Below are 26,816 nucleotides of genomic sequence, written 5' to 3'. Positions count from 1 at the left end.
CCTATTTAATTTGAAAAATAATTTCAGTGTGAGATAGCCCATCTAAAAAGGAAGGCTATAAGCTTTTTATCCGGATTCCCACAGGACGCCTGACGCGGATATTTTGGAGGAAAACCCAATCAAATTGGTTGATCATTATAAATAATCCCACACAAGCGACAAATGTGGGGCATTTCTTTGTAATAAAATAATAATTCAATAAAATTTACATTATAAAGAGAAGTCAACTTCGCAGCACGTAAAAAATGGAGCCCAATTATAATAAACTTTAATATCGTATCTTATGTAATAAAATAGCGTTTTGTCGGAATTCTAAGAAGCCGTTCAGGTTTATGTAACTGATTTACTTTTAACTTGGAGAACCAATAAATTATTCATGTTTGCATTTGGTAGACCTTTTTCCCTCTATCTGTTTGTATGAATGGCAATAATCGAACTTTAATTTTTAACTTTTGTCACCAACATTATCTTAGGATATTTTTATATTCATCTTAAAAGAAATAACATTATAAATCCAAGAAATATGTGTTGGGTAATAAATATTTTTTTCGTATATTAATAATTAATATTTACATTTAAATTGATAATTAATTAGTAAAGATGAGCACGAATTTGTACCGAATTCTTGTCAAATTCGCAGTGTTGTTATGCAAAAGGGGGGAAGTCGCATGGCGAGGGTCAACATCACGCAAACACTTTCGCTTGTTCAGTACCCGCTCGGAGTACGCACGTGGTACACGCATTCAAACACAACACTAAAATAAATTATTTTTTTAATAACGTAAACAGTGCATCGGTAAAAAAAATATAAAAAAATAATTTCATGTTGTGATATTTTTTCTGTGATTTGAAAATTTAAATTTAAAAGTAGCTACGTTATTTATATAAAAAATATTTTGATATAATCAATTTGTAAACAAAAATGGTAACATGTGCACAGTGGTTGGTTTTAGTTGGAATAACTGCCTTGCAAATATCCGGTAAGTTAATTATGATTTTAATTAGGAGCGTACTAACTTAAAATACAAAGGTCATTTATTTCTTTAATAATAAAACAATTCTTTGACGGATGTTAAACTCTGTGCATTAAAGCAAATCTTTGTTTACGTTTTGTTGCTTATAGGGGTCATGGCTGTTAATCATCGTCACTAAGACATAACAATATTATTTTACTACCAATAAAAAAATAATAAAGCTTAAAATAACGTAGGTAAGTATTGCTTAATTCAGAATTACAAGAGGTCCTTTACTTATAGCAGGTATTAAAATTGTTATTCACAATTCATACCTTTGTCACACAATGTGATCTCTAAAAGTCGTTTGAAAGGAAAATAAGATAACAGTAAAAAAAAAAACAGTTTTTTATAAAGGAACACCAAAACGATCACTGTTTCCTCGATCGCAAATTCCTGGAGACGTCCTCTGCATATAAGTACTTTGTCCCCCATATGTATTCTCATATTCATTTCCACTTCCAATATAAGAAATTGGAAATGCTTCTTTACCATAATTAGGTAGGTATGTTGTATTTTTAGTGCAGTTCAAAGGCCTTTCTTGAATCCTTAAATTTTCCTTATCATTAGCCAGTCATAAAAATCCTTTGGTCTGCCCAAAATATCTCAAAAGCTTTAAGCCATTATAGAACGATACTTAATTGCCTTCCATATATTTTGGGCTCAATTTACATGTAAGGATAAAGTTATAAAATATTTTAAGTTTTTTGTTGTTATTGAGAAGTTTCGCGAACTGCATCAAGTTACCGCAGCTATGCACCGACGTAACCTACAACTGATAGTGTACTCATTGCATAATAACGTTAAGTTTGTTTTGCTGTAACCGCCCGATCGGCTTCCTCATCCGCGTAGAGATGCTGCGTGCTACGCAAATTGATGATACTTTTTTATTTTTAAGAATATGAAATAAGTGACTTCATATTCCTTGTTTACTCTTGACATAGACAATTTATCGTCGGAATGTACTTGATACACAAAGAAACATTATGAAAATGCCTCAGAACTGATTTCTACAGTGTTTAATTAAAAAGTTACATTTTTAATATCCTGCACAGTAGCTTCGTGCTGCGTTAGAAACACACTCAAGGTTACTCAAGGTCAGAGACGAATTTAAAAAAACAGATACATTCTGTACAAAAAAGAAGTTTTGTTTGGAACGAATCCTGTGAGAGTATCCAAAGTAAACAAAGATGATCTGCGAGTTCCGCCTATCTTGAACCGCGGAGCACGCTTGAATCGCAGGTGTGTCTTCGCACAATGGCTACTTCCGAAATGTGGCTCGACCGACATTCTCGTTGCATAAGATCGTTCACCCACTCTCGAGTTGCCCAATCCGGTCTCTGTCACATTAGGCTGATAAACGTGCCACTTTACTTTTTACCTCGTATTGTTTCGAGAAGTGTCGTCAATAAAATAACTGATGATGAATGTAATTTCTCTCTTTATTTATTTAAATAGGTATTTGTAGATTAATTAAATATGTAATGTAAATATCAGATGAAAAGCCAGCAAATGTAAGCTACACAAAATGGTCTCGCTTCCAATATATCTTGGAGAGAAACTCCAAGAAAAATCTGATGAAAATTAATGAACCATTTATTCATTTAAAACAAAAGCTGATGATATAATACGTATAATAAGTGTTTTAAATTATGTGGTTGGGAATTTTGAACTGAACAGTTAATTTAAAGCAATTAAATGGTAATTAATTTTACTTTGGTCAATTGTAATGCAGAGCCTGTTATAGTCACTAATAAGTTACAGCTTCTGGTTTTCTGAGTAATTAGCGATTAATGAAATATCTATTAAATTCTATTAAATGTTCGAGTCACTGATTATACTCAATTACATCTGAGTGGATCTCAAAAGGACAGTTGATTAATTACATTATTATGTAACTAAAGGTTAGCATTTTACTTTCATAATCCCCGACCCAGACGCACCTTTACAAGCTAAAGCTTTTAAACTTGTACCTATAAATTGTAGACGAAATGACAATCTTATTCTCCATTGGGTCACAGAAGTCTTTGGGTCAAGGCCGCCGTAAATAACATATGATTACAATGGTGGAAATTATAGGCACGAACAATGCAATTTTCGGACAGGTTCGCGACGAGGAAAAATAACGAAATGTGTAAAATTGCTATCTAAGAATAACCTCTACATTTCGTTCAATAACCTTGTGATTAGAGTAGATAACATTGCACAGAAGCCTATTGGGAATTATAAACAAAAGTTATTAGAGATTGAGCATTTAGGTAACGTAAATACCCAGGTAAAGTGGTCAATATTTCCATTTACCTACTTAAATATGTGCGTGAAAGAACATTGAAGTTACAATTTGTAAAAGGTCAATCACAAAAATATTCCTACTAGATCATAATCATTTAATTACTGTCTAAAACGGTTCTTATATAATTGGCATTCCTATTTTTTTAAACACTTGATGACCTTAAATTGCATAATCGACAATCTGACCGTGAAAAGCTACTGTTAGTTATTTCGCAATATTTGTTGATAGTAGTTAACTAAACAATTTCAATGTTTACTATGTTAATGACCTTACAAGTTTGTTACAACATATTCGGTGCCAGCTAAACCCGCTTCGGGCACCTATTACGAAGAAGGGTGGACTTGTAATGACTTAATTAATTAACAACATTTCGATGCACGGTAACTACCTACCTACTTACACTTGTTTTCCTGTTGGTATAGTTGGTAAATATATGTTTTACAATTGACTAGTCTACTTGTATTTCACGTAACAAGAGATGACCTATGTGATATCGTGATATATGGTACGAAATCTTAGCTGGTTACAAATGCAGCAACAAAGTGGAGTTGAATGGAGTGATCGTTGATATAATTATCTAAGTGGTAGTTTGAGAACTAGCACACGGGTAATGTCAGTACTCGAGTTCATTTTAAAACCACATTTTAGTGAAGTACCAGACTTTGGTCGATCACAAATTTAGATATTCCATAGCTGTAGATGTCGAAGTATTTTCTAGACAAAAATACATATTGAAGAATACGCTCTATCAATGAATAATTTAAGTTGATGTGTCCTGTCAGTTAAATTACTGTTATTAAAGGAATCACAGATAGGTGTTTATTCCAAGTACCAAGCTAGAAGGCTTACCAAAAACGCAATCAGAATATAAAGTTATACCTACGCCTTTCAAAACGCTTTAATTAATGCGAAATACCTTCGGAATATCTAATCGGCTCGACCAAAATGCCACAAAGATATTAGGTTAAAACTAAGAACTGTGTGTTAAATATTAGAGGTCATTCATTAAGTGATGACCTTAAGATTAAATATGTACGGGATTCCGCAACGTCCGATATAGTCGTACGACAAATACTTCTGATGGATATTGCGAAAGAAATCGTGGATGTTATGAGCAGTCTTATTACATTAGCCGCAGCCCGCAGGTCGACCATGCGTGCATTCCATTTACGCAACTTATTCATCAACTGTTACTACGTGTGATGTCTAAGAATCTGTTTAGGAAAATTCTCGAACACATTTGGTGCAATTTATAATTTATATTGTCTTCATTCTGGCAAAGTTATAAATCAAGCAATGACGAATTAAGAAATATAGAAGGACGTAGATTGATTTCATTGGCTCCTTCAAAAAGGTCGAATGCATAGGTAACCAGCGCTCGTGCATGACCAGGCGTATCAATGAGGACGCAGAGTGGAAGGATCAATATTTAAATAAAAGACGTAAAACGAGTTATTTAACTTTATGAAACATATAATTCCAAATAGTAGTAAAAGACGCTCTCAAAGCCACAATACAACAATAGGAATGTTTAATTACCGACACAACCGTTAAGTGTTGGTAATAATATTGTATGGATGTGTAATAAATCTCATCTATCAATCTAAGAAACACATCACAACATAACTTAGATTCACACATAATGGGTTCAAGAAATCAACATTGTTGTCGCGACTCCTTACAAAACATCGCACATATGACCAGTGTAAAATAATCTACCGGCGCGTACTAATTGCAGGAAATTAAGGGTAGAGTCTAATTGGTTAGGTGTGAGTCACAGTGCGATAGGTTACAAGCATGGCAACGCTTTCACTGTTCAATCGCTTCACTTGTACTTTCCACCGAGCCTTCGATGTGAACTCATAATCTAGTTCATTATGATTATGCAACCTGTGTGCGCTTACCTTTCGACGATTGTCATGTTTCTTACCATTCAAGTTCCGTAGGAAACTTAATATCCACTGATAATCAATATTCCCGCGTAGAAATGCGGAAAACAAGACCACTAGGTCTCGTTTTTAAGGAAAAAGCTGCAAAAGAAGTATAAGAAGGTCTAAAAGCAAGTAAATGGGATTGTTGTACTGACTTCAGATTGTCAAAATGTTAAGACATACTTCAACTACGTAAGAAGTAATTATACAGTGGATGCATTGCATGCATTTATAATATTTTTTCCGTCAAGACAAGTAGGTAATCAAGAGATTGAGTTAAGTATATTTAAGTGTAATCAGTAGATTCGATAGAAAACGTGCCATCGAAATTAGTGCCTATATTTGGGAAACTATATAAATGGGTACTATTTTATCCTAGTTGCAATTATTAACATTTAAATAATCAAGAACATTTTTGTCCCTGTACAACATGTGAACGTCGTATGTCAAAATTAATAGTAGGTATATTGAAATCTGTTTCAACATTTATAATTTTCCATGTATATAGCCTGTGCTTCATTTAATTAAGGTCACAAGCTAATTAACGTTAAATTTCATTGAAACTATCTATACTTGTCATTTGAAATCCATTTCTACATCACTTCAAGTTTGCTTGAAAATACATGTAACATCATTGCATTACCAACCTCGTCAACTAACCTCACTACTACTACCTCAATTTAAATCTATTAATATAATACAAAACAATTTTGAAAATACGTATAATTTACTTGCAAGGCCATGGGAGACTTTCGAGCAGAATTATATACATTTATGTATCGTTTTACATCACCCATACACCACTATTTGACTTCGAAATGTCTTTTAACGTAATTTTAGTTGCATTCCAGTGTCGTTCGTCGGCGGAACGTAATTAACTTGGAAACGCAACACTTACTGGTTAGGTACACCATTTTGTAATTTTACTACACAATATATTATTGCGTATGAGAGGAAAATTTCGTATGCGACGCATCAAACTGGTGTGGATTGCAAATTCTTTCCATAAACATTGCAATATCTTCCTACTTTCAGCTGTATGATAGCCTCTGATCACACTTCATTCATACAATACCATTTTGAAATTGTGCGTTGTGTAGGCATATCGCATTAGGTATGCATGCAGTACAAGCACAATGAATGACAAAATATATGATGAAACCGCCCTTAATTTGGCTATATTGCGTATTTTTTTTTCATAATAAACTAAAAGGATAGAATAGTATAGAACAATCACGTCTGTTATAATACTCTTATATTGAGACAAACGTCTTTAAACTTATTCAAATCGGTTCAGTGGTTTCGGAGCCCATTCATGTCAAACAATGAAATATTTCAATCGTAGTGTAGACTAGTAACACATTTTTATGTAAAAAAATACAATTAATTGGGTAAGCCAGTAAATGGTAACTAAGTAGGTACCTGACCCAATACTTGATAACGCCATCAGACTTAATATTCAATTCCCTTTCAATAACCATGGAACTTACTAGTACAAATCAATCTCTATCATGTTCAAGTTGAAACGAATATTAAAATTAAATAATTTGACTTAAAAAGGAGGTCACACGAATGCTAAACTTAACGTTTATTGGTACTTACGAAAGAACCGACTCGATACTATTGCGGTATCAATGACGACCACTCGCCTCTTTTGTTTTAAATAAAATAATATTCAAGACTAGATAACGCACTAGGTACATAAAATAATTATAAGGTATTATAATTCAAAATAATAAACATGAACTACAAACTGATAATAAATATTTGTTGAATAACAGGTACTAGGTTCTATTTATTTCAACAATAGATTCATTTTATTATTTGTTGATTTATCTGTCAGTATGCGTTATTTTTTAATTCGACTTTACCGACTAAGTTAAATTTCTATTAAACGTATTTACAAATATCATAATAATTATTACTTGTACACAAACCTAATTTAACAAGTAGAAAAGAAGGGTTCTTTATGAAAAAAATACTACCACCTTCATCATAAGTATATTTATTTTTTACGTCTTTTATGCGTGCACTGAAACAAACGTTGTATTGCGAATTTCAAATATTTCTGAGTATATTGACCTCTACTTAAAATCCGTAAACGTTCTTGCATCACTCAACTGCAATATAATACACACATAACAAATAGCCAGTAAACGAACGTCGCAGACAACAAAGCTTTGTTCCTACAGAAATAACAATGAAAAAGCATTCACGTATTACATAAACCTTTTGTCTCAATAAAAGGCGAAAATTGACAACAAATATTCTTTGACATAATGACGAATTCGCGTAACAATCATAAGAGATGAAAAACGTTCTCGAATTAGAATTGTAGGGCGTAATCAGAGCATGAAACTTGCCGCGTCTTCGCTCGCAAATATCCTCCTAACGACCTTCAGTTTAATAAGTAATGTTCCAGAACTGTATTTAAAGAAAAAGCATTGTGATTGTAATGAGGTATGGAAGAAAGACTTAAGTTGTATATAAATAAGTTTGATTGTTATCCGTTTTTTATTGAGAGTTAACTATGAGGAACGGGCAATCAAAGATACATCATAGTTTTAGTACTTACTTGACTATACCAGTAAAATGTAAAGCTTCTTATTTTTCTTTGTAATGTAAATAGCATGAAGCCACGGTTTTCATTGATCAATACACCAATTAACACATACTAGTCATTATAACCAAATATCGGTAAAGTATAGTGAAAGATCTGTTTTTTTTTTCTAGTTATACCATCAATAGACAAACGCAAGGAGGTTGTAACAAAAGAGTTTTTATACCGAACGTTATTCCTACCTCTTGTCAAGCCCAAAAATAAATCTTACAAAATTCTTATTACAGGAACAAAGGGTCAAGAAGAAGCTCCGCAGAAGAAACCGCAGTCAGTAAGAGATCTCCTCAACACCACATCATGTATACCGCCGCCGTATCGATGTCCACACCCCAAAATGCAGTTTTTTCTATATACCAGGTACCTGCACAAATTGTATACAAAATGTTCAGAACAATAGAAGTATTATAATAAAAGTATGAAAACTTCACAAGATGAAGTCACAACTATTATTTATGATTCGATCTCGATTATCTACTATGAAAAAGTATGCTGAAACAATTTCCTTACTAACTTACTAACATAAATATTCCCACGGGTGAAATCCAGAGAGCGACGTTATGTATCATAATAAACAATTATAACTACTAGACGATGATGGCGACTAAAAAAACTAACAATAGTCGATGTCTATTTTGATAACTTTATAGCAAAGATTCATGATGAACTGATGAATAAGAAAAATATTAACAGATTTCGTGGACTTCGCCATAAAAGAACTACCATATTTTTTCCAAGGAGTTTCTTATTATTTTAGTAAAACTGGTTTATATTTTACAAAAGAAAATAAGAACGCCATTAACCAACAAAAAAGTAAAATAAAAAAGTTTTATCTAATGGCATCTTGTCAATTTTTTCTACTATAATGGCCAGTGACACGTCGGAATGTTACAAAGGAGTTTTATACATTTATCATTAAAAGAGGTCTTATATTATATTAGAGTCATAATATGAATGCGTCACTACATTTTTGTAGGTCAATAAACCCTTAATAAAATTAATATATTCGTTGTATTTTCAGGACTACTCAAGAAAAGGGTGAACTAATAAACACGCTCGACAATGACTCTTTAACGTACTCGAGATTTAACACCAAACATCCTACGAAGATCGTCGTGCACGGCTTCGGAGGAGGTCGGAACCTCTCACCAAGTACTGACATGAGGAAAGCCTACTTTACCAAAGGGAACTATAATATCATTATAGTGGACTATGGATCTCTTGTGAAGGAACCGTGTCTAAGTCAGGTATGTGTTTTCATTATTTTATTTATGGTTAATGATAGGTGATGTTTCATGCGTGGGAAGCAGAGTGAATGTTATAATAAAATCTAATAGAGAAGAATAGTGCGAACTGTGTGCCACCTTCAAATAATAGTATATGAGGGAATGAAGTAAAATGAATATGCAGCTGTAACTTAGCCCGACTTTGTTATGTAAACATAATGATTACTTAAACCGTTAAGTGTAAAGTCAAGTTAACAAAAGTGCGTACAAACTCATTGAAGCTAACGTACACAATTTTTAAGCGCGATTCATGGTCAAACAAACACTTGCAATGAATTAAATTAAGCCAGATGTGGCTTAATTTAATTTACATTTCACGATCATCTTTCTATTAAGATTGATCTTGAATTAAGGAATAAAAATTATCCTACTTTTCTTTTTAAAGTATGTATATTTATCAAATGAAAACGAAATAAAATGAAATGGCACAGATTAATACAATAATTGTAAACAAAGAGTTTATAAACGTATACAAAAATAGCGATGCTATATAAAAATAAAAAGAAGTGAAAAAAAAAATTATCTAATGGCATCTCAGATTTTTTTGCACAAATACGGCCATCGACATTTAAGCTTTAACAAAAAGGTTTATACACGAATCATGAAAATAGGTCGTATGTGAAGGTTAGTCTAACTATACATATTCCTAACTTTTTATGAAAAGATAACTTTCTTTTTTATTTTATTTCTCCTATGTACAAAACTAAAAAGTAGGCAAATAGGTTGATACATGTGACTTTTTCATTGCCATTTAAAAACAGTTTCGTAACATTTGAAGTTGAACTGTATTCGAAGCGCAGTCATCCTCATTGAACCGTTAGTAAGAGATACAATAACATGTAGATATTACCGTAATGTTATATAACAAGCCATTTTTTGTGACCCCAATTTGTATGCGGTAATAATCTTTACGTGGTTTTTTGCAAAGTCACCTACATAGCTTACATTTTTTCATTATCACAACAGGAAAAGTCAACAGTTAAAGCCTTTGGCACTATAATTCTATTTTGGCAGACCTGATCCTCATACAAATACTTGTAATGGTATTGTGTAATAGTCCAAATTCCAAAAAATCGATAGGTTTAAGTGTATTGAATGTACAAAACTTACACTGAAATACGTAATTCCATTATTTTCGGTAAAGCATTGACGAAGAGCGAAAAAATGTTGCAAATTTTTAGTGGCTGTTGGTAAAGCAACGCAAAAATAAAACACAGATACACAACATAGATAGATCGTAGATTTTTGACCGTTTATTCCTAACTTTTCAGATCGAGTGGGCGCCTCGCTTCGCTGGCCTCTGCATTGCTCAGCTGGTGGAGTACCTACAGTACCATCCCGTCAAGTCAGTAGCGCCCGACAAGCTTCACACCATCGGGTACAGTGTGGGCGCCCATATACTTGGCCTGGTCGCTAACTACTTGGGCAACGGGAAACTTGGCAGAATCACCGGTAAGAAGTTATTGTAGATCAATACTCTAATTAAATACGATACGAATTATAAATACGAATATCAGATTGGTTACCACTCTTTCGCGGAAAACGGCTTATGTAAAATTTTATGGGGCAGGCAGGACTATAGAATAGGAGCTTTCGACAATTGACTTGGTTGCAATCTAATTGTTTCTCTTGTCCTCGCAGGAATTTTCAGAAAACAATCAGTGTTCAAATAAATAATGGGCAAAGAACTTTAACCCCTACAATGTCAATCACAAGTGTCCTTAGTAAATAAGAGGCTATGTGAGATTAAAATAATGACTGAAGATTTTATATTATATTGAGGTTACATAAAATTGTAAGAAGTCATGGATACTTGTAATATTATCCTCACGCATGGTGCATTTGGTATTTTTAGCTGTATTTAGGCCTTGATTATGACCTAACTATGAACCTTGATTATGTAGCATTTTACAATACGTAAAATTGAGACTGGGCAACTGAAATGTATTACGTACATATGAAGTCAAACACGGGTATCAAAGGATTTCAGCTGTAGTTTTTAAAGGTTTCCAACGAGTAATTATTGGAATTGTTGGAGTTCTTTTATTATTAACTTACCAGACGGAGAATGTTGTTCAGCAAAGTTATTCTCATTGCACTTTAAACCAAACGTGATCACCAAAACTCGTTTCGAATAACTTCCTGACTTGAGCGAAAACAAGATTTTATGCAACATTCGTTTACGTAAACACATAAGGGATTGGGTGACATTGAAATTGAAAAATAGCGTAGGTAGAATACACTAGATTTAAATGTTTTTCCTTTTAGTATTATCTGTGTTGACTCATGGTGAATTTAACTGTTGGATGTAAAGATGCCTTAGGTGCCTATAGCATAGCTTCAACTTATTGATGCTTGTTTACACATTTTTAAGCATTAGCTTATCAACGATTTCTTTTAATTATCTTCCAGGTCTGGACCCTACCATATTGTTTTACATGGGCACCAACCGTTCCCGTGACCTGGACTACACAGACGCGCACTTTGTGGATATCCTACACACGGGGGCTGGAATCCTCGGCCAGTGGGGACCCAATGGACACGCTGACTTCTACGTCAACGGTGGCTCCAGCCAGCCTGGATGTGCTCATGACACTATATTCCGTAAGAATTTATATATATTTTGTTTCTAAATTATATTACAAAAACATCTATATTAAAAATGAGTAAAGTTTGAATAGGCCCTCGTTAACAAGGGGGCTAGTAGGGTTCGGCCCTCTCTTATTAAGTTGCGGAACTAACCATACTCCCTCCGCCCTCAACACTTGAGGGCACAGTTGTACAAAGATTTCACTTTCAATTTTGTTCACCTAATTCACAACAGAGTTCGCATTAAATCGACAGTCACGCCACCTATTGCTACTTTAGGTAACTATTTTAAGTTTTGCACATAGAGGGCGCTTTACACCTCATCAATAACTTCCTATATCAGTTAATTGAGTAAAAATTCTTAATTTCCAGAAACCCTTTCATGCGACCATACCAAGGTGACCCCGTACTTCATAGAGTCGATCAACAGCCGAGCTGGTTTCTGGGCGGGGCCTTGTTCAAGCCTGTTCTCGTACCTCATCGGGTGGTGTGAGCCCAAGGATACGGAGTATGTGCTGATGGGCGAACATGTCAGTCACAAGTAAGTGCTTTGCGAGATTGGGGTAAATCGCTCGGCAATTACGTCACTGTAAAGATGTTTCAGCAATTCAAGTCCGGGCAAATTTGAGTATGTTTTAATGGTGTCTTAGTGAAAATTCAGGAAGAAATTCAGGAAGTGTTAGACTTTGTTCAGAATTAAATAAGTATCTTTTAATCACCAATACGTTATTTTCGATTTTGAGGTTTTTTAGTAAGACGAGGTCTTTAATGTTTTTAATAAGCTAAAAGTGCTTATTTTTTTCTTGCATGCATTACTTGTTGAGACAAATTGACTTGAGAGTACACTAAAATTAATAAAGCCTCTTTTGTTTCAGTGCCAGAGGTGTCTACTATGTGACGACGAACGCTAAGCCGCCATACGCGAGAGGTTTCCCGGGCAAATCTCGAAGACTCCGTTCAATCACCCCCTATAGTTGATGATGTTACTTTAACTTAGAAAAATAAAACTTACCAAAACTTAGGTGTTCAATTAAGTAGCTAGCCATTTTTGTCGGGGTTTTAATATAAGTAGATTAACTTATTAAGAATAATGAAAATTATTGTGAGTGTTGGTAGGCCGTAGTAAGAAATTGATTGTCTAGGAATACTTAAATCTCAGTTCCTAGCAACTGCTTTGAAATATAAATGTTTCTAATGTAAACAGGAATAAATATATAAGACATTTGAAACTATTGAACTAAGTTCTGAAATGAGTGCGTAAATTGTGGTAAAAAAAAATACCCATTGGTAATTAATATACTTATTTTTGGGAAAGAAATGTTTCTGATAAATCACCGCCGTTATTGTATCTTTGGATATGATTGTGTAGTTACTCAAAATGAGTGTTAATTTATTGATTTATTTAAGAAATTTGTGATAATACTTTTACTTAGGATTAAAGAGGATTTCAAAGGGATTGAAGCGTTTTTTTTTTGCCAACCCTTTCTTTTTATATCATAATATGTACCATATCAAAAACATCTGATTATTTGTCTTACCTAAAATAAATGAGTCCAATAAATCATTAAAACAACAGTAAATAAATTTAAAACATATATTCGGGAAGATAATGTTACCATTTTGAAACGACAAAAGGGTACAATTGTAACAGCAAGCACATTTAATAGAAATACACGGATTATGTTCTACAGAACAGTGATAATTAATCATTAACAAATATTTTACACACTACATATGGTGCATTTATGAGATCAGAATTAGATCAATTACAAGTAAAAAAGGAACAACCGTTAAAAGATAAATCTTAGCCTAATTTATTAAGTAATAATAGATACGTTAATCAAAAACGTAAAAATCCACTTATTGAACTATCAGAATAGTTCCAATGTTCTAGAAAGTTTCAAATCAATGCATTAATTCCTTTAAGAAAAGTTTTAGATTTTCTTTTTAAATAATATTTTTCTAATTAACATTTACGAAGAATGACAGACGGATAAATAAGTTAGTATTTACATTTATATTTTCCTATAATAATATTATAATCTTACAAATATCTATTTTTAAACGAAACTCAAATAAGCTCCATTAAATCTTTAGCGATCTAGAAATAGAAAAAAAGTATACATATTTATTTAACTTTATTGCACTCTGATGCACAAATGATAAAATCGTTCATATTAAGCAAATAATCGCAATTTTCAATTTGGAACATGTATGAAAAATCGAACATTAAACGAAAAAGGAGCTCACTTTTCAAAAACATTTAAAATCAGTACAAATGAGCTGTTCAAATGCAGGTAGTAATTAACTACAAAGTATTACAAACTATAAAGAAATCTTAATTAATGACGTCAGGTTAGAGTAAGTAACAATCGTTGTATCATAGGAGTTGTCCAAGTACACATTGCCCTTCCTTTAAATTAAATCTTCAGTAATAAATACTAATGATGATCTACGAGTTATGTGAATTTAGTCAGACGAAAAAGCATACCTACATAAAAGTTTATAACATTCTTACGTTAGGTAAATTAATGCCTAAATAAAAAAGAGTTTTACTTACGTGAAAATACATGTATACTTGAATGACGATATACAATTTGAAAGTAATTTTAAAGTACTCTATTCGCGCCTGTTATGCTTCTGTCTTACTACTACTAACTTGTTTTTTTTTTAATATCCTAAGCTGTCAAAGGATCTCACTCTATCTTACTTAGAATTACTTACCTAAGTTTAATATAGCAATTTTTATCTTATCATACAATCTCCTGCCAATCTGCTACATAATCTCATAATCTTTATTTTTTCTTAGCTCTAGTCTAATTAAGTATCTATAATAAGTCCTAATTAAACGGTTATTCCCTTGGCTGGTATGAGACGAAATTTTCTTAAAATTTTCGTGGCACTAGTACTTTTCCCCTAAGGGGAGTGCTTTAGGATTTACCGTTATTATATACTGTGTTATTATGTAATAAATGTTGTTATTCTACGCCATTATGTACACACTAAATCTTAATAGGCCAGATTGAAACTGAACTTTTGCTTGCAACTTTATTCTAGCATAAAATATTATTGTCAAAAAGCGAAGTCTAATCCGCAGTGCCGGTTAAACAATGAAATATTATACACTGGGTATTCTAACAGACTATTAGTTAATACGTATTCCAATAGCATTGACATTACTTTAATTTGAATTTTCTTTGTTCTGTTTGTAGGTAAAAGGTTTATTATTTGATGAAATTCAGTGAGTTTACCGTTTTTATGCGTCCGTAACCGGCACTACTTCCGTATACTTATTTAACCTAACATAGATCAAAATTATGAGGTCTCAGCTGAAATAAATATTGCCATATCTAATTGCAAACCTATGGTAATATTACGGTTTTAAAATCCATATGCGAAAGAGATTGTGACGGATAAGGTTCATATGCTCAGGTACTGCGATGATCTAAGTTATTTTTATTCGCTTCTTGTGATCTATATTTCGAACCATATTTTATGGATTCTAAAACCATTTAGTAAACTCTATCAAATAATATTTCCATATGTAGCTTAAAAGAAATCAGCTGCCAACTAAAAGTTACGCGTAGCTTTTCTACAAACTGTGAAAGAAGCGACACAAAATATTTACAAAATCATTTAGCGTCGATACTAACAGGACTTTGAAAGCAAATCCTTAAACATGAGCCTAATCAATAATTGACTTGTGACAGTGCTTCCGTGCAAGTAATACCTAACCTAATTTAAACTAGTTTTTATTTATTTATCTTTCTACACCGCCCTTTCTAATACTTATGTAAAAATATATATTATGAAGTCGTAAAAATTAGCAGTACAGATACAAATAAACATAATTATTGCATATTTATACATACACCATACATACTATAAAATTAAAAAATATAGGAAATAAAATTTTGAACTGTCTTTTTCTACACCACAAATTAATATAATAAAAATATTGCAGATGTTAAATTATTTTTATGAATATATTTATGAAAACTTAAAATTATTTATTTGTCATATTAATACTAGTATACCTAATTATAAAGTATTGTCTTATTTATTGTTATATATTTACAGCTAAGGGTCGCTTTATCAAGCTTTATTGTCACCACAGCCTTATAGAGTGAGATCACCCCGTTTAATATTATTGTCTTATCATAAGCCTATTGAATATCTTAATTTTATATTATTGTACTTCTTCGCAGCGATTTTGAGTATTTAATACGAGAAAAGTATTCATGAAACAAAATTCTAAGTAATTTTTTATTAAATTACGTTTGTAACTAAAACCGTTTATATAAATATTGTATTAAGAAATTATTTTTTTTACTTTTGTTAATCACTGCAAGACATTAAAAACGTAGCATAAAAAACTGTATACAATGTTACTTATTATAATTAATTTTATATAACTCGTTCACAGAGTATAGTGTGCGCGCGTCAACAAGTGCGTGGGGGATCCGTACCCTTTCCGCCATAGCTTTGGACATTGTGAAAATTATCATTAGAAATATTATACATATTATATTTAAGTATATTATACAACTTGTCTTCAAACAGTCCTTATATTATTCTATGCACATTCCCCGGCCAACATACTTTAAATTAACACGAAAATACCTGTTTGCCTGTCAGCTTTAAAATTGATACTACTAATTTATTAAAACTGTTAAGATCATGTTTCTAATTATGAGGTAAGATATTAAATGTAAGTTTCAGTGATATGCGATTACACTTATTTATCAATCAATATCTAAGTTCGACGTACTTAAACCAAAGACTAAAATTTTTGAAAGTCAACCTTCTAGCGATTATATCTTTCCCTGATTTTTACTTTCTTTTCGGCTATTAACCATTTTAACTGATTTAATATCGCTAACATAAGAATAGGAGATTTTATTTATAAATAGATACAAATCACTACACACTCAATTATTTCCTTTCAAAGTTAGTCAAAGTATTTTTACATCACAGAATTGACGGCGTAGAGATTATTTAAAACAACGACTTTGCTTTATACTATATAATTAATTAAGTCTATAATTTAATGTTATATAAAAAATATTTTAAAATTAAATTCGGTTATTTGATATGAAAATATATAAAAGATGTTATATGTTACGTCGTTATTTTTTGTTAAGCAATTTATTTTATGTGAGTCCAAAAATAAAATGAACCGTGCTCACACGGCGATTTACATAAGAGTGAATGTTTTAATGAGTGAAAGATTCTACAATTACGATGATGTTTGGCAAATAAGAAGCAGTGATTATTCCCGAGGAAAAGCGGTTTTATTTTTCAAAACTAAATAATTATCTTAATCTGTGACTATTTGTGTTCACTTAGTAATATATAACTGAAATGAAACGGATCCGAGATGATAATTCTCACCCATGTCCAACAAACTGTTACACCTACACGAATATATCTAAGTAGCTACATTATTATGTCCTTCGTCACTGTCGCAGATACTATAAGTACTGTTTATTTTATATTTAAATATAATATATATTTTTATATACAAGGTTTATTATTAGGTCAAACGTTCCTACTCATGATTGCAGGTTTTTTACTTCTGACTTTAGATATACAAGCAAATCTATTATAAGATTTTGTTTGTTGCATTTGTTTTTTTTTTCAAATGTTCAATTGAATCACCGATATTATTTAAATTTTTCTGCTAAGTTTTAATTTCATGCGTTTCAAAAACTATCGGCAACCTATTTTGGTTTTAGTCAATAAATTCTTGCATCTCATGAATTATTTATTTAAAAGGAATTATTTGCACGTCCATTTATTCAGTTACTTTACTTGTTACAGGTGTTTTGGAATATTTATAAAAAAATAAATAAATAAGCAAGGCAATAAGGCAAGAGTACCTATGCTTCTTCCATTTCTTAACCATTACCTAAGTGCGCATTGTAACGAGTGATCGTTGGTCTCAAACACCACCAGTCAGATATTATTGTCCTCTATTTACCTTCGCTTTTGAGCCCATTATTTTCGTACAAAATCGTAAATTATTGTCTTACGATCACTAAAATTAAAACTATGAAACTAAAAGGGATTGTGCAGTGAGCAGCATGAGTGATTAACCCTAAAATGACTACAACTATGTATCGTCGGTCTGTCAGTCGGTCTGTTATTGTCAATACGCCTTAACCCTATCACGCGATGTATTTGCGTTTTATTTACTTGCACGATATAATACTAGCTACTTTATTTCTTATTTTTTTTTTGTTTTGATGAGCCTCCTACTATTTTAATTTATTAATCAGGAGTGCAGAATTTGAAGATTATGTCATTATATTTATAGCAGGTTAAAACTAGTTCAAGAATATATAAGTGTTGTATTCTACGAAGCAATGGAGTATTAGTGTGCAAATATTAAGGTATTTTTAATTATGTACATTTTAGTATTTGAACTTTTTCTTTAAGATTAATATATTTAGCACTAGCTATCTACAAGTCGGTGCATACTACGTCGTAAAGTGCAATAAAAATAATGTTGGTATAGGTGTAAGAAGTTATCCTACTCAATAAATTAATTTATTAGGGGTAGCTGCATGCTCTGCTACTATGATGCAAGTAATAATATCCAATCTACTATATTATCACATTATTATTATGTGGGTACATCCTTATGAACTATACTTATTTCATTGCCAAAAACTTTTAAAAGAAATCTTTCTGATAATTACTACACCGAAATTTTGTTTTTGTTTTTTTATATCTTTTTTATTTAATTTCGATTTATAAGCCAAATAATTACGCAAACAGTAATTGTTATTTTTTTATTTAAATATTGAATATAGTCATTTAAAGTAGCTTCCATTATTTTCACGTAGAAACTCATTTTCAAGACTAAGCAGAATATTACAAGAAGTTCAAATTATCAAAGTGTAGAAAGAGCTGCTAAAGGAAGAGAAATGTGTTCTTTACAACCAGCCAAACACTCATATATCCATTACAATCACAAATTAAATCTTAATCAAAATGTTTTCCATTCTATTTTATCACTATTTAATATTTACACGTGACTAAAATATAATAGTAAAATTATACAACAATATTTCAACATCTACTTTGCAAATTCAACACAAATAATGCAAAAAAAAAACATAAAAAACAACAATAAATATATCAACAAGAATGATTACATTACTTCCCTTTATAGTAATAACATTTTATTTCAATGTCTACTCCTATGATACATATACATTTACGCATCCAATTAAATACAATTCTAAATTTGAACAATTCAATTATTTCGTAAATATTTATAAACATTTTACAACAGTTTTATGAAACTTAGTAACAAGGACTAGAAATGTTATAGTAACCATTAATTTTATTAAGTACGATATTATGACGCAAAACCATCTATAAATTTGATTACTAAGCTAAACCATCCAGGGACCAATTTAAATATGTTCTACTGTGATATGCCAATATAATTTATATACACCTGTACATGTACAAATGTTAATAAAACAGGTACGTAAGTTGATGCTGATTAGATTAACTCAAGCGTGACATGTAAGTATAAAGCTCAGATTTGGTAATCTTAATGTTATGAGTAACAGAAACGACGAGAAATTAGTTTTTGATAAATAAATAAATTTACGCCTAAACGCTAAACGATTTAACATACAAGCTAACGATGAGAACAATATACTTTTCCTATAAAAATATGAGCCACACGGCGAACCGCTGTTCCGGGAACTGGTGTCAGAGTTATTTGTAAAAGTTTTAATATTCATCTATTACCTTTAAAGATAGAGATAATGTTGACAAGATTTCTCACGTCTATTTCAACTGGCATTTACATTACGACAAAACTTCGAGAGCTTTTGTTTCATACAGTCTTCGACATTATTTTATGAACTGAAAAATGTTGCTAACTCTCCATATGCTTAGGTTGATTCGCAAACAGTAGATTGATGATCTATCTACCTCTAAGCCGGAAGACTGAAGTTGGCGCTAAGGGACGTAATGTCGTAATGTAAACGCAGGAAACAAGTCGTGACGTCACAGTGACGTGTCTAGTCATAGTGTTGTTGCGCGTCGGGTCCCTCGTAGTAGTCGTGTGCTGGCGGCTGCACGGGCTCGGCCTGGTACAGCGCGCCCGACACGAAGGGATTGTTGGGCACGTGAGCCCCGGGCGCCGGCGGCCGCGGGGGCGCTATGGCGCCGTACCCGGCCTGCTCACTGCCCTTTAGTGGCGCTGATGGCTTCTCCGTCTTGGGTACGAAAAGAAAGGTAATGTATTTTTTTTAATGAAAACTGACTTTGCAAAGTGCAAATGAAACAGCAATGGTCAGAACTGAAACCACCAATAACTAAAAAAATACAAATGACAAGTCGAGTGAGTGCGTTTATCATAAAGGTACTTACAAAAGTAGTTTCATGGTCTAAAGATTTCATGACATGCGGCTCTTCGACCGCAGTCTCGGCCCATGGCTGCAGCTCTCCTGACGCGAAGATCGCGTATATGGTGATGCCCACAAAGTGCACTGTGGCCCCCATCAGGAACACAGCGCGCCACTCCGTTATGGCTTTCTCCAGTTGATTCTTTTAACAATAATGGAGTGTCAAGAAAGCTTTGTCTAGATTTATTTATTTCTTGTCGGTATCGGAACAATATTTGATAAAAAAGATGTTTATGAAATAAATAATGTTTTTCCAAAAATAATATGTTGAAATCTTTCAAGTCGGAAAACATATAAACTTGAAAGAAAACCTTCCATCTGTCTGCCTAAATCGTGTTAAAACTTCCAAAAGCGCAACACAATAACAACATTATTCACAGCCGAAAAGCTGACGAGATATTCAAAGTTTGAGATAAGCATATCTGTAACAAATATCTAGTAAGTTGTGTACAATGCGGGCAGTCGTGCGCGATGTTGCGCGGTGACGGCCGATAATAAAGTGCTCGAGAGTCCGCGTGACGCATCGTCGCGCACCCACAATGCTCATTGCGTATTCAGCGCGCGAACTCCATGGAGCTCGATTTCCTTTTTTAAATTAGCCACGGGCGAATGTCCTTTTTGTTTCGCTAGTTCGCGCCTGAAAGCGATACCGCTCCACTGCATTAGGGGATGCAGTCTAATAAAAATTCAAGAACATATTTATTGAAAAACATTTCCCCTTTGAAAACTGATTGGAGTTAATAAAACAGTCCTTTGAATTTAATATTGTTTTCAAAAAAACTTCTATGTCGAAAAGAGAGCAACAGAATAATAACAATTATTTGAGGCTGCGGAAGAAAATTTCTTATTATAAGAAATATTCTTACCTTCTCCTGCGTCATATAGTCAATAACGATGGGTACTACGAAGCCAGCGATGGTGCCGATGCCGTTAGACAGCCCCATGAGGATGGAGGCATACCGCGGCGCGATGTCCAGGTGGTTCACGTTGTACCCCGAGATGGCGAAGCCGCTGCACGCCACGCCTAGCGTCAGCTCTATTGTCGCCACGTACTGATAAAAAGAAACATTAGTGAGCTCAATGTTACCATGTGTAACTTACATCTTGAAAACTTTGTGTATTGTTATGAAAGTCTCCACATGACTCATTTCCTTCCTCCATAATAATTTCCCTCAAGATATGTACTAATGTTCTTACCTTGTTATTAGCATAAGCGACAAGTACAAAGAAGAACGCCTCCAGTCCGAATCCTCCGCAATTGAACAGTTTCCTCACAGTCGTAGTAGTCATGATGTTGTTTTTACGCAAGTAATCTGCCATCATGCCGCCAATAGGCACCAGTGACGTCATTATTAAATGTGGAATGGCGCCAACAAACCCAGACTGAAACGACGAAATACAATAAAGGAAGAGCCACTCAAACTTACACTAGTTTTGGAACAACGAACACGACGAATACAGATTGACTAAATAGATCTGTTACCTCTGTGATTTGCATGTTGAATCTTGTGTTAAAGTAGGACGACTGGAATATGACTAGTAGACAGAAGTTCCATGTTCTGCAGAAATTCGCTACGATGATAGCGTACACCTAAAAATAATTTAGTCATTTAATAAAGAGCTTTTAAATTTTCAAATCTCTTAGAGATTCGTTTGGTATGTCCACTTACTGGTGGTGAAGTAGCGAACGCTTTCCAGGGCGTCGCCCAGAATCCAGGCATGGCAGCCTGAGTAGCTGTGCCGAGGGATTGCTCAATGTATGTCAATTCCTTGGAGGCGATAGTGGGGTGCTTGCTGGGCCTCTCAAACACCAACCAGAGCCACAATACGTACCTGAATAAAAGATATATTTGAGTATCCTTCTTCTAAGAAAACAGTACATTATTCAGTCAAGTAAAAAATTGGTCTAGCTAGATTGACATAAGTATTTGGTTTCGAAGCAAATATTAGTTATGATAAAATGTTTTTGTGTACCAGATGACGCCAGACACTCCGTAGAAGTAGAATGGCGCCTGCCAACTGATGTAATCCGTGAGCAAACCGGACAGTGGCATGCCAACGACGATGCCAGCGTACGTGCCGCAGAATGCTAGTGTTGCCAGCCGCGAGCGCTCCAGGGGAGGTGCCCACATGCGCCAGATACCGTGGCACGAGGGGTACGTCACACCCTACAACCAAACAAAACTATTCAACAACGAAATCATAACGACAAAATACATATTTCAAAGAATTCTGCCCCACATTATAAAGATACATTATAATTGAATGAAATAGGAAAGTGTATTAAAGAGTTCTATATTATATTATATCAATGGTCCCAATCTTAAAGATTTAATAGGATAGCATTAGCATTGAAGAATCAGCTAATCCGGGATGTGCGGAGACGAGCAAATACGTCGCTATGGCAACGGAGGGCCCGGTAATCCTGAAGAGGCTTTGTACTTGGGTAAGCGATGTCGACTATACTCAAGTGCGATTCACGATAGATACCGATCGTTCTGTAGGCAATCATTGAAAATCGCTCCTTTGAAACCGAAATAGGAGGTGCAAGCATCAAAGTAATTTTAGATTCATTTCAACTTGAAGAATTTTAAATTAAATTTATTTTTATCAGTGTCGGCTTTCCTTTCACCTTGCCTATCAGTATTTAACAACAGCTTTCTATGGGGGAATTTTTACTTTCTACTTTATTTTTACCATGGTCAATGGATGTCCACATTGCCAAACACGTCAAATAAGTTGGGAACTCTTTTTGATTATCTGATTTAAGGAATATTAAAAACTTAAGTCTAAAACACGCGCATCATATGTAAAACAACATATTTTAACAATTTCAAACAAGAAGGGTAGCACAGAAACATGCATCGAACTTTGCCAAAAGTACAAAATGGGGGAGTGTTAAAATCCAAACGTGACAAGTGGGACATTGAAAACGATCCCGGGGCTTGTAAATTTGAGCATTTGTAATAAGCTTGATCATGCACCGGCACGTTCCGAATGTCAAATGTCCTCAAATTTTAACGTGTGACATTTCACTCGTTACATGTTTCCCTAACGCTTCATTACTTGTGTTTCGTGCTGTTTAAAATGTTTTTGGATTGAGTTGTAACGTATATTGTATTTTTGGTGAACAACTTTGTAGACATATTACTTTTAACTGTAAAGAAAATCATATGGTGGCAACATCTTCAACACGTCGTTGCACTCAGTTATTCTTTATCACATATATCACCCTAGCAACACTCACCTCAACAAATCCCTGCGCAACTTTCAAGATGACAACAGCAGCCGGCCCCACAGACATAGCTCCGGGTATCGCCATGTTGAATATAGCTGACATCGCAATAGCCACGCCAAAGATCTTGTTGGCTGGGTACATGGAGGCCAGGAAACCGCCCGGGACTTGGGTGATGAGGTACCCGGCGAAGTATGATGAGTCTATTGACGACTCCACGCTGACAGTCCATTCAAATGGAGCTTTGTCTGTTGAGTTTTGCTGTATGACAAAAAAGAAGGTGGATAAGTTGCAGATTTGTGCCCATAACGATTTTAAGACGAATAGTCTTGCGAGCATGATGCTTCCTTACAAAAGTTAACAAAAAATATATTAGCGCGCACACTACAAAGATTTAGTCAGCCGATAGTTGATTTTTGCTCATAAATCAGTATGAAGACGAATAGAAGTACACACGTAACAACGATTAGGTATTTGTGCGGTATCAGACCGACTAAAAACTTTGATTGAATTCACGATTTTCTAACACTTTTTCATACCAAGGGTCAACTAAATAATCTGGAGTTTGCGCGCAGGCTAACTGTAATCAACTTTTAGGTATGTCACTAAATTAACTATTTCTCCGTATAGTACTGACAGTTAAAGGTATTGAAAAACTATGGAATATAAGTTTCTTACAGATTGTTTCTCGGTCATCTTGAGCTTGGCCATGCTCATGTTGCATCGCATGCCGAACATGATGCTGAAGCCGAAGCAGGCCAGCAGCGCCACGGTGTAGCGCGCGCTCAGGCACGGGCATTCTGCGCGCACGTACTTATCTGGTACAAGGAAACATCATTCTTTTACCGTTCTTTAAGAAGTAAGTACCATTAGATATCTGGGTCAATAGTGTTGAGCAAATAGGCGCAATTAAAAATCTGGAAAATGTAATGGAAAATTACCTAATGTAGGCACTGAACAGTACCCGTAATTGGGCATAGTACCCCAAGCACAATTTGAATAAAACATTATCAAAAAATGAAAAATCATTTAAATATAAAAAATTATATACTAACCATTTCTTTCCTAAAACTTTTAACTTGGCTTAAAGAAGTATATTATTATTATTTAACATACCTATTGGTCGTGGTGGGGGTCGGTCAGGTGATGGTGGTGTTTCCAAGTCTTCGCCATCGTACATCTGGTCGTAACCCTTCTGATCAACGTGGAAGTTCTCATATTGAGTATTTCTGCAAAAAAATAAGCGGGATTTAGAACCTTTTCCTACGAGCAGACATAAGAAGGGAAAAATATCTTAGTTACTAGAGTGATTAAGGGATACGAATACCTAATTACTCCTCATCCATCATAATGGCTACTTTAGCCGAAACGTATTTAGAGAAGCACAAATCAAATTACATTACTACAGAGAACATTTTTTCAAACCCCGTTGTTGAGTTGATATACATGAGAACCAGAACAAATTGTATGAGACAAAATACAAATCACTAACACTGCATAGCCTCCAACTCTGCTTAATCAAACACAATCTCCCTACTTACTGTGGAACAATATCCGAACATCAAACGCAGACTTATAGACTTTCAATTAGTTTATTCCGCGTTATTTCGCGCTATTTTCCTTGTAATTGAAACGGATGAAGCGTGACACACCTCGCCGTTGGAAATAAAATTAAAAACGTCTGCCTGCTAATAGGGCTGCCAACATACGAGAGAGCACCTGCGCGCCGACCTGATAGTGGAAAGTGAAAATAAATTGTTACTTTTTGTTACACTTCGATGCTGACAATCTGGGTCACCTGTTACTGTTACTGTTACAGCCTTTTATTTTTATTTTTTTTTATCGTCCCACTGCTGGGCACAGGCCTCCTCTCACACGGAGAAGGATTGAGCATTAATCACCACGCTTGCTCAATGCGGGTTGGTGATTTCAGACTATAGTCCAGGTTTCCTCAAGATGTTTTCCTTCACCTTTTTATCAGCCATTGGTGTCCAAGATTTACTTGGAAAGTACATACAAACTTAGAAAAGTTGCATTGGTACTTGCCTGAACTGGAATCGAACCCGCGCCCTCATACTCGAGAGGTTGGTTCTTTGCCCACTAGGCCACCACGACTAGCTGGGTCACCTATCTTTATAATAATGAATTTCTAGCTTAATAATTGTATAGCTAAGTTCTACTCTTTGTCTTACTTTTTATATTGAAACACATCTTCATAGAAATTCAAACGAATCAGTAGGACAGTCATTAACATTTTAATTAAGAACAAGATTTTAAACGACCATGAGATTTTATTGAAATCATTCACAATAGGAAAGTATGCAACTTCTGCGAAACTTATCCGACTTCGTTTCTTGTTGGAGATTCTTCAGTTATCCATTGACAGTGCACTATAGCACCTTAGCAATGAGTGGAGTTCACAGTGAATCGGAAGAGAGCTCAACTTTTATACCTCTATTGAAATTGTTTTAAATGCTTTTGCTGGCCACGGTTCAAAAGAAAGGTGCTAAGTTTCGAAATACTGCGAAAAAGTTGTGAATTAGATATTCTCAGGTTTTATATCAATATAACACCAAATTATTTTATCTATTTTAAGTATGAACCATTTTTTTTGCAAGCATGTTATGAGTGCACGTTGAGCGGTGGGCCCTCAAGCGAGCTCGGCTTGCCCATTAGTGGGCAAATCGAATTACGCGCCATTGACGTCGTGTCGCGGCTCATTGTTTGCAAACCGATAGGCTCTACTTCTGACGGCTCGGCTACGCGGATTTTATCGAAAAATCTGTAACTTCATTTGAGATTTTGTTATCGTTTAAATAAACTTTGATATTCGTAAAAGATAACTTCTGAGCTTGAAAATATTGTTCATTGTTATCAGTGAATTTCATTTCCATGCTATTGTAAATTAAAAATACGGAAGTAAAACCGAACACAAACCAACAAAATTCAAAAGCCATTAAATCTAGCGATGAATATAACGACTTATGGGTAACGACTGTACGTAGGGAAGTCATCGGCGTGTAAATTCATTTTTCCGCTGACAAAAGTAATAAATGTGGCTATCTGTCCCCGTCCCTCGCTTAACGTTGTTGGTAATGAATCGTCGCATAAAAGGCATAACCAAGTGGAAACGAGGCGCGATGCCGCGCTACCCGACGCCGCCGGCCGACGCCCCAGCACCGCCGCACCGGCTCCCGCACTAATGCGTTTAGCTGTGACTGGACGATACCGACGTCAACAGTTACGTTACGCCGACACATCTGCAGGGATGTTGTGCTAATTACACAATTACGCGATTAAACGAAGGGTGAATAAATGGTTTTAGTGCAAGTTTTTAAAAGCTTTTTCGACAATTGGATTTTTGATACCTTTGTTTTGGAAACAATGAGAATATGTAAAATACGAGATATAAAACTT

The 26,816-nt window shown here is 34.2% G+C and overlaps 2 protein-coding genes across 2 annotated transcripts in view; one reads left to right on the top strand and one right to left on the bottom strand.

Moving 5' to 3' along the window:
- Positions 1–822: 822 nt before the first annotated feature.
- Positions 823–13,179, top strand: LOC110371638 (pancreatic lipase-related protein 2). The gene is made up of 7 exons (XM_049840665.2): positions 823–980; positions 8,085–8,214; positions 8,876–9,101; positions 10,412–10,592; positions 11,553–11,744; positions 12,102–12,270; positions 12,605–13,179. Exons 1-7 carry the CDS (start codon positions 923–925, stop codon positions 12,705–12,707), a joined length of 1,059 nt encoding a protein of 352 aa, XP_049696622.1. The 5' UTR covers positions 823–922; the 3' UTR covers positions 12,708–13,179.
- A 4,908-nt stretch (positions 13,180–18,087) lies between these two features.
- The window catches only part of LOC110371669 (vesicular glutamate transporter 1), a 43,270-nt gene continuing 34,541 nt past the window's right edge, over positions 18,088–26,816 (bottom strand). Inside the window, exons 4-13 of the mRNA XM_021328019.3 lie at positions 24,516–24,628; positions 24,078–24,217; positions 23,412–23,660; positions 22,139–22,332; positions 21,835–21,997; positions 21,648–21,755; positions 21,362–21,547; positions 21,031–21,216; positions 20,130–20,306; positions 18,088–19,975 (exon numbers count right to left, since the gene is read on the bottom strand). Coding sequence (XP_021183694.1) covers positions 19,778–19,975; positions 20,130–20,306; positions 21,031–21,216; positions 21,362–21,547; positions 21,648–21,755; positions 21,835–21,997; positions 22,139–22,332; positions 23,412–23,660; positions 24,078–24,217; positions 24,516–24,628 — 1,714 coding nt within the window. The 3' untranslated portion in view covers positions 18,088–19,777. The remainder of the gene's footprint in view (positions 19,976–20,129; positions 20,307–21,030; positions 21,217–21,361; positions 21,548–21,647; positions 21,756–21,834; positions 21,998–22,138; positions 22,333–23,411; positions 23,661–24,077; positions 24,218–24,515; positions 24,629–26,816) is intronic.

Source organism: Helicoverpa armigera, chromosome 13 (genome assembly GCF_030705265.1).
Source record: "Helicoverpa armigera isolate CAAS_96S chromosome 13, ASM3070526v1, whole genome shotgun sequence".
NCBI lineage: Eukaryota > Metazoa > Arthropoda > Insecta > Lepidoptera > Noctuidae > Helicoverpa > Helicoverpa armigera.
The sequence above is the reverse complement of the archived record's forward strand: the minus strand, read 5'-3'. Positions and strand labels throughout refer to the sequence as shown.

Excerpts from the sequence above, each read along its gene's own strand:
- LOC110371638 (XM_049840665.2), top strand. The coding sequence starts at position 923 with ATGGTAACATGTGCACAGTGGTTGGTTTTAGTTGGAATAACTGCCTTG. Across the intron at positions 9,102-10,411 it reads AGGAACCGTGTCTAAGTCAG|ATCGAGTGGGCGCCTCGCTT; the intron begins GTATGTGTTTTC and ends CTAACTTTTCAG. Across the intron at positions 12,271-12,604 it reads GGCGAACATGTCAGTCACAA|TGCCAGAGGTGTCTACTATG; the intron begins GTAAGTGCTTTG and ends CTTTTGTTTCAG.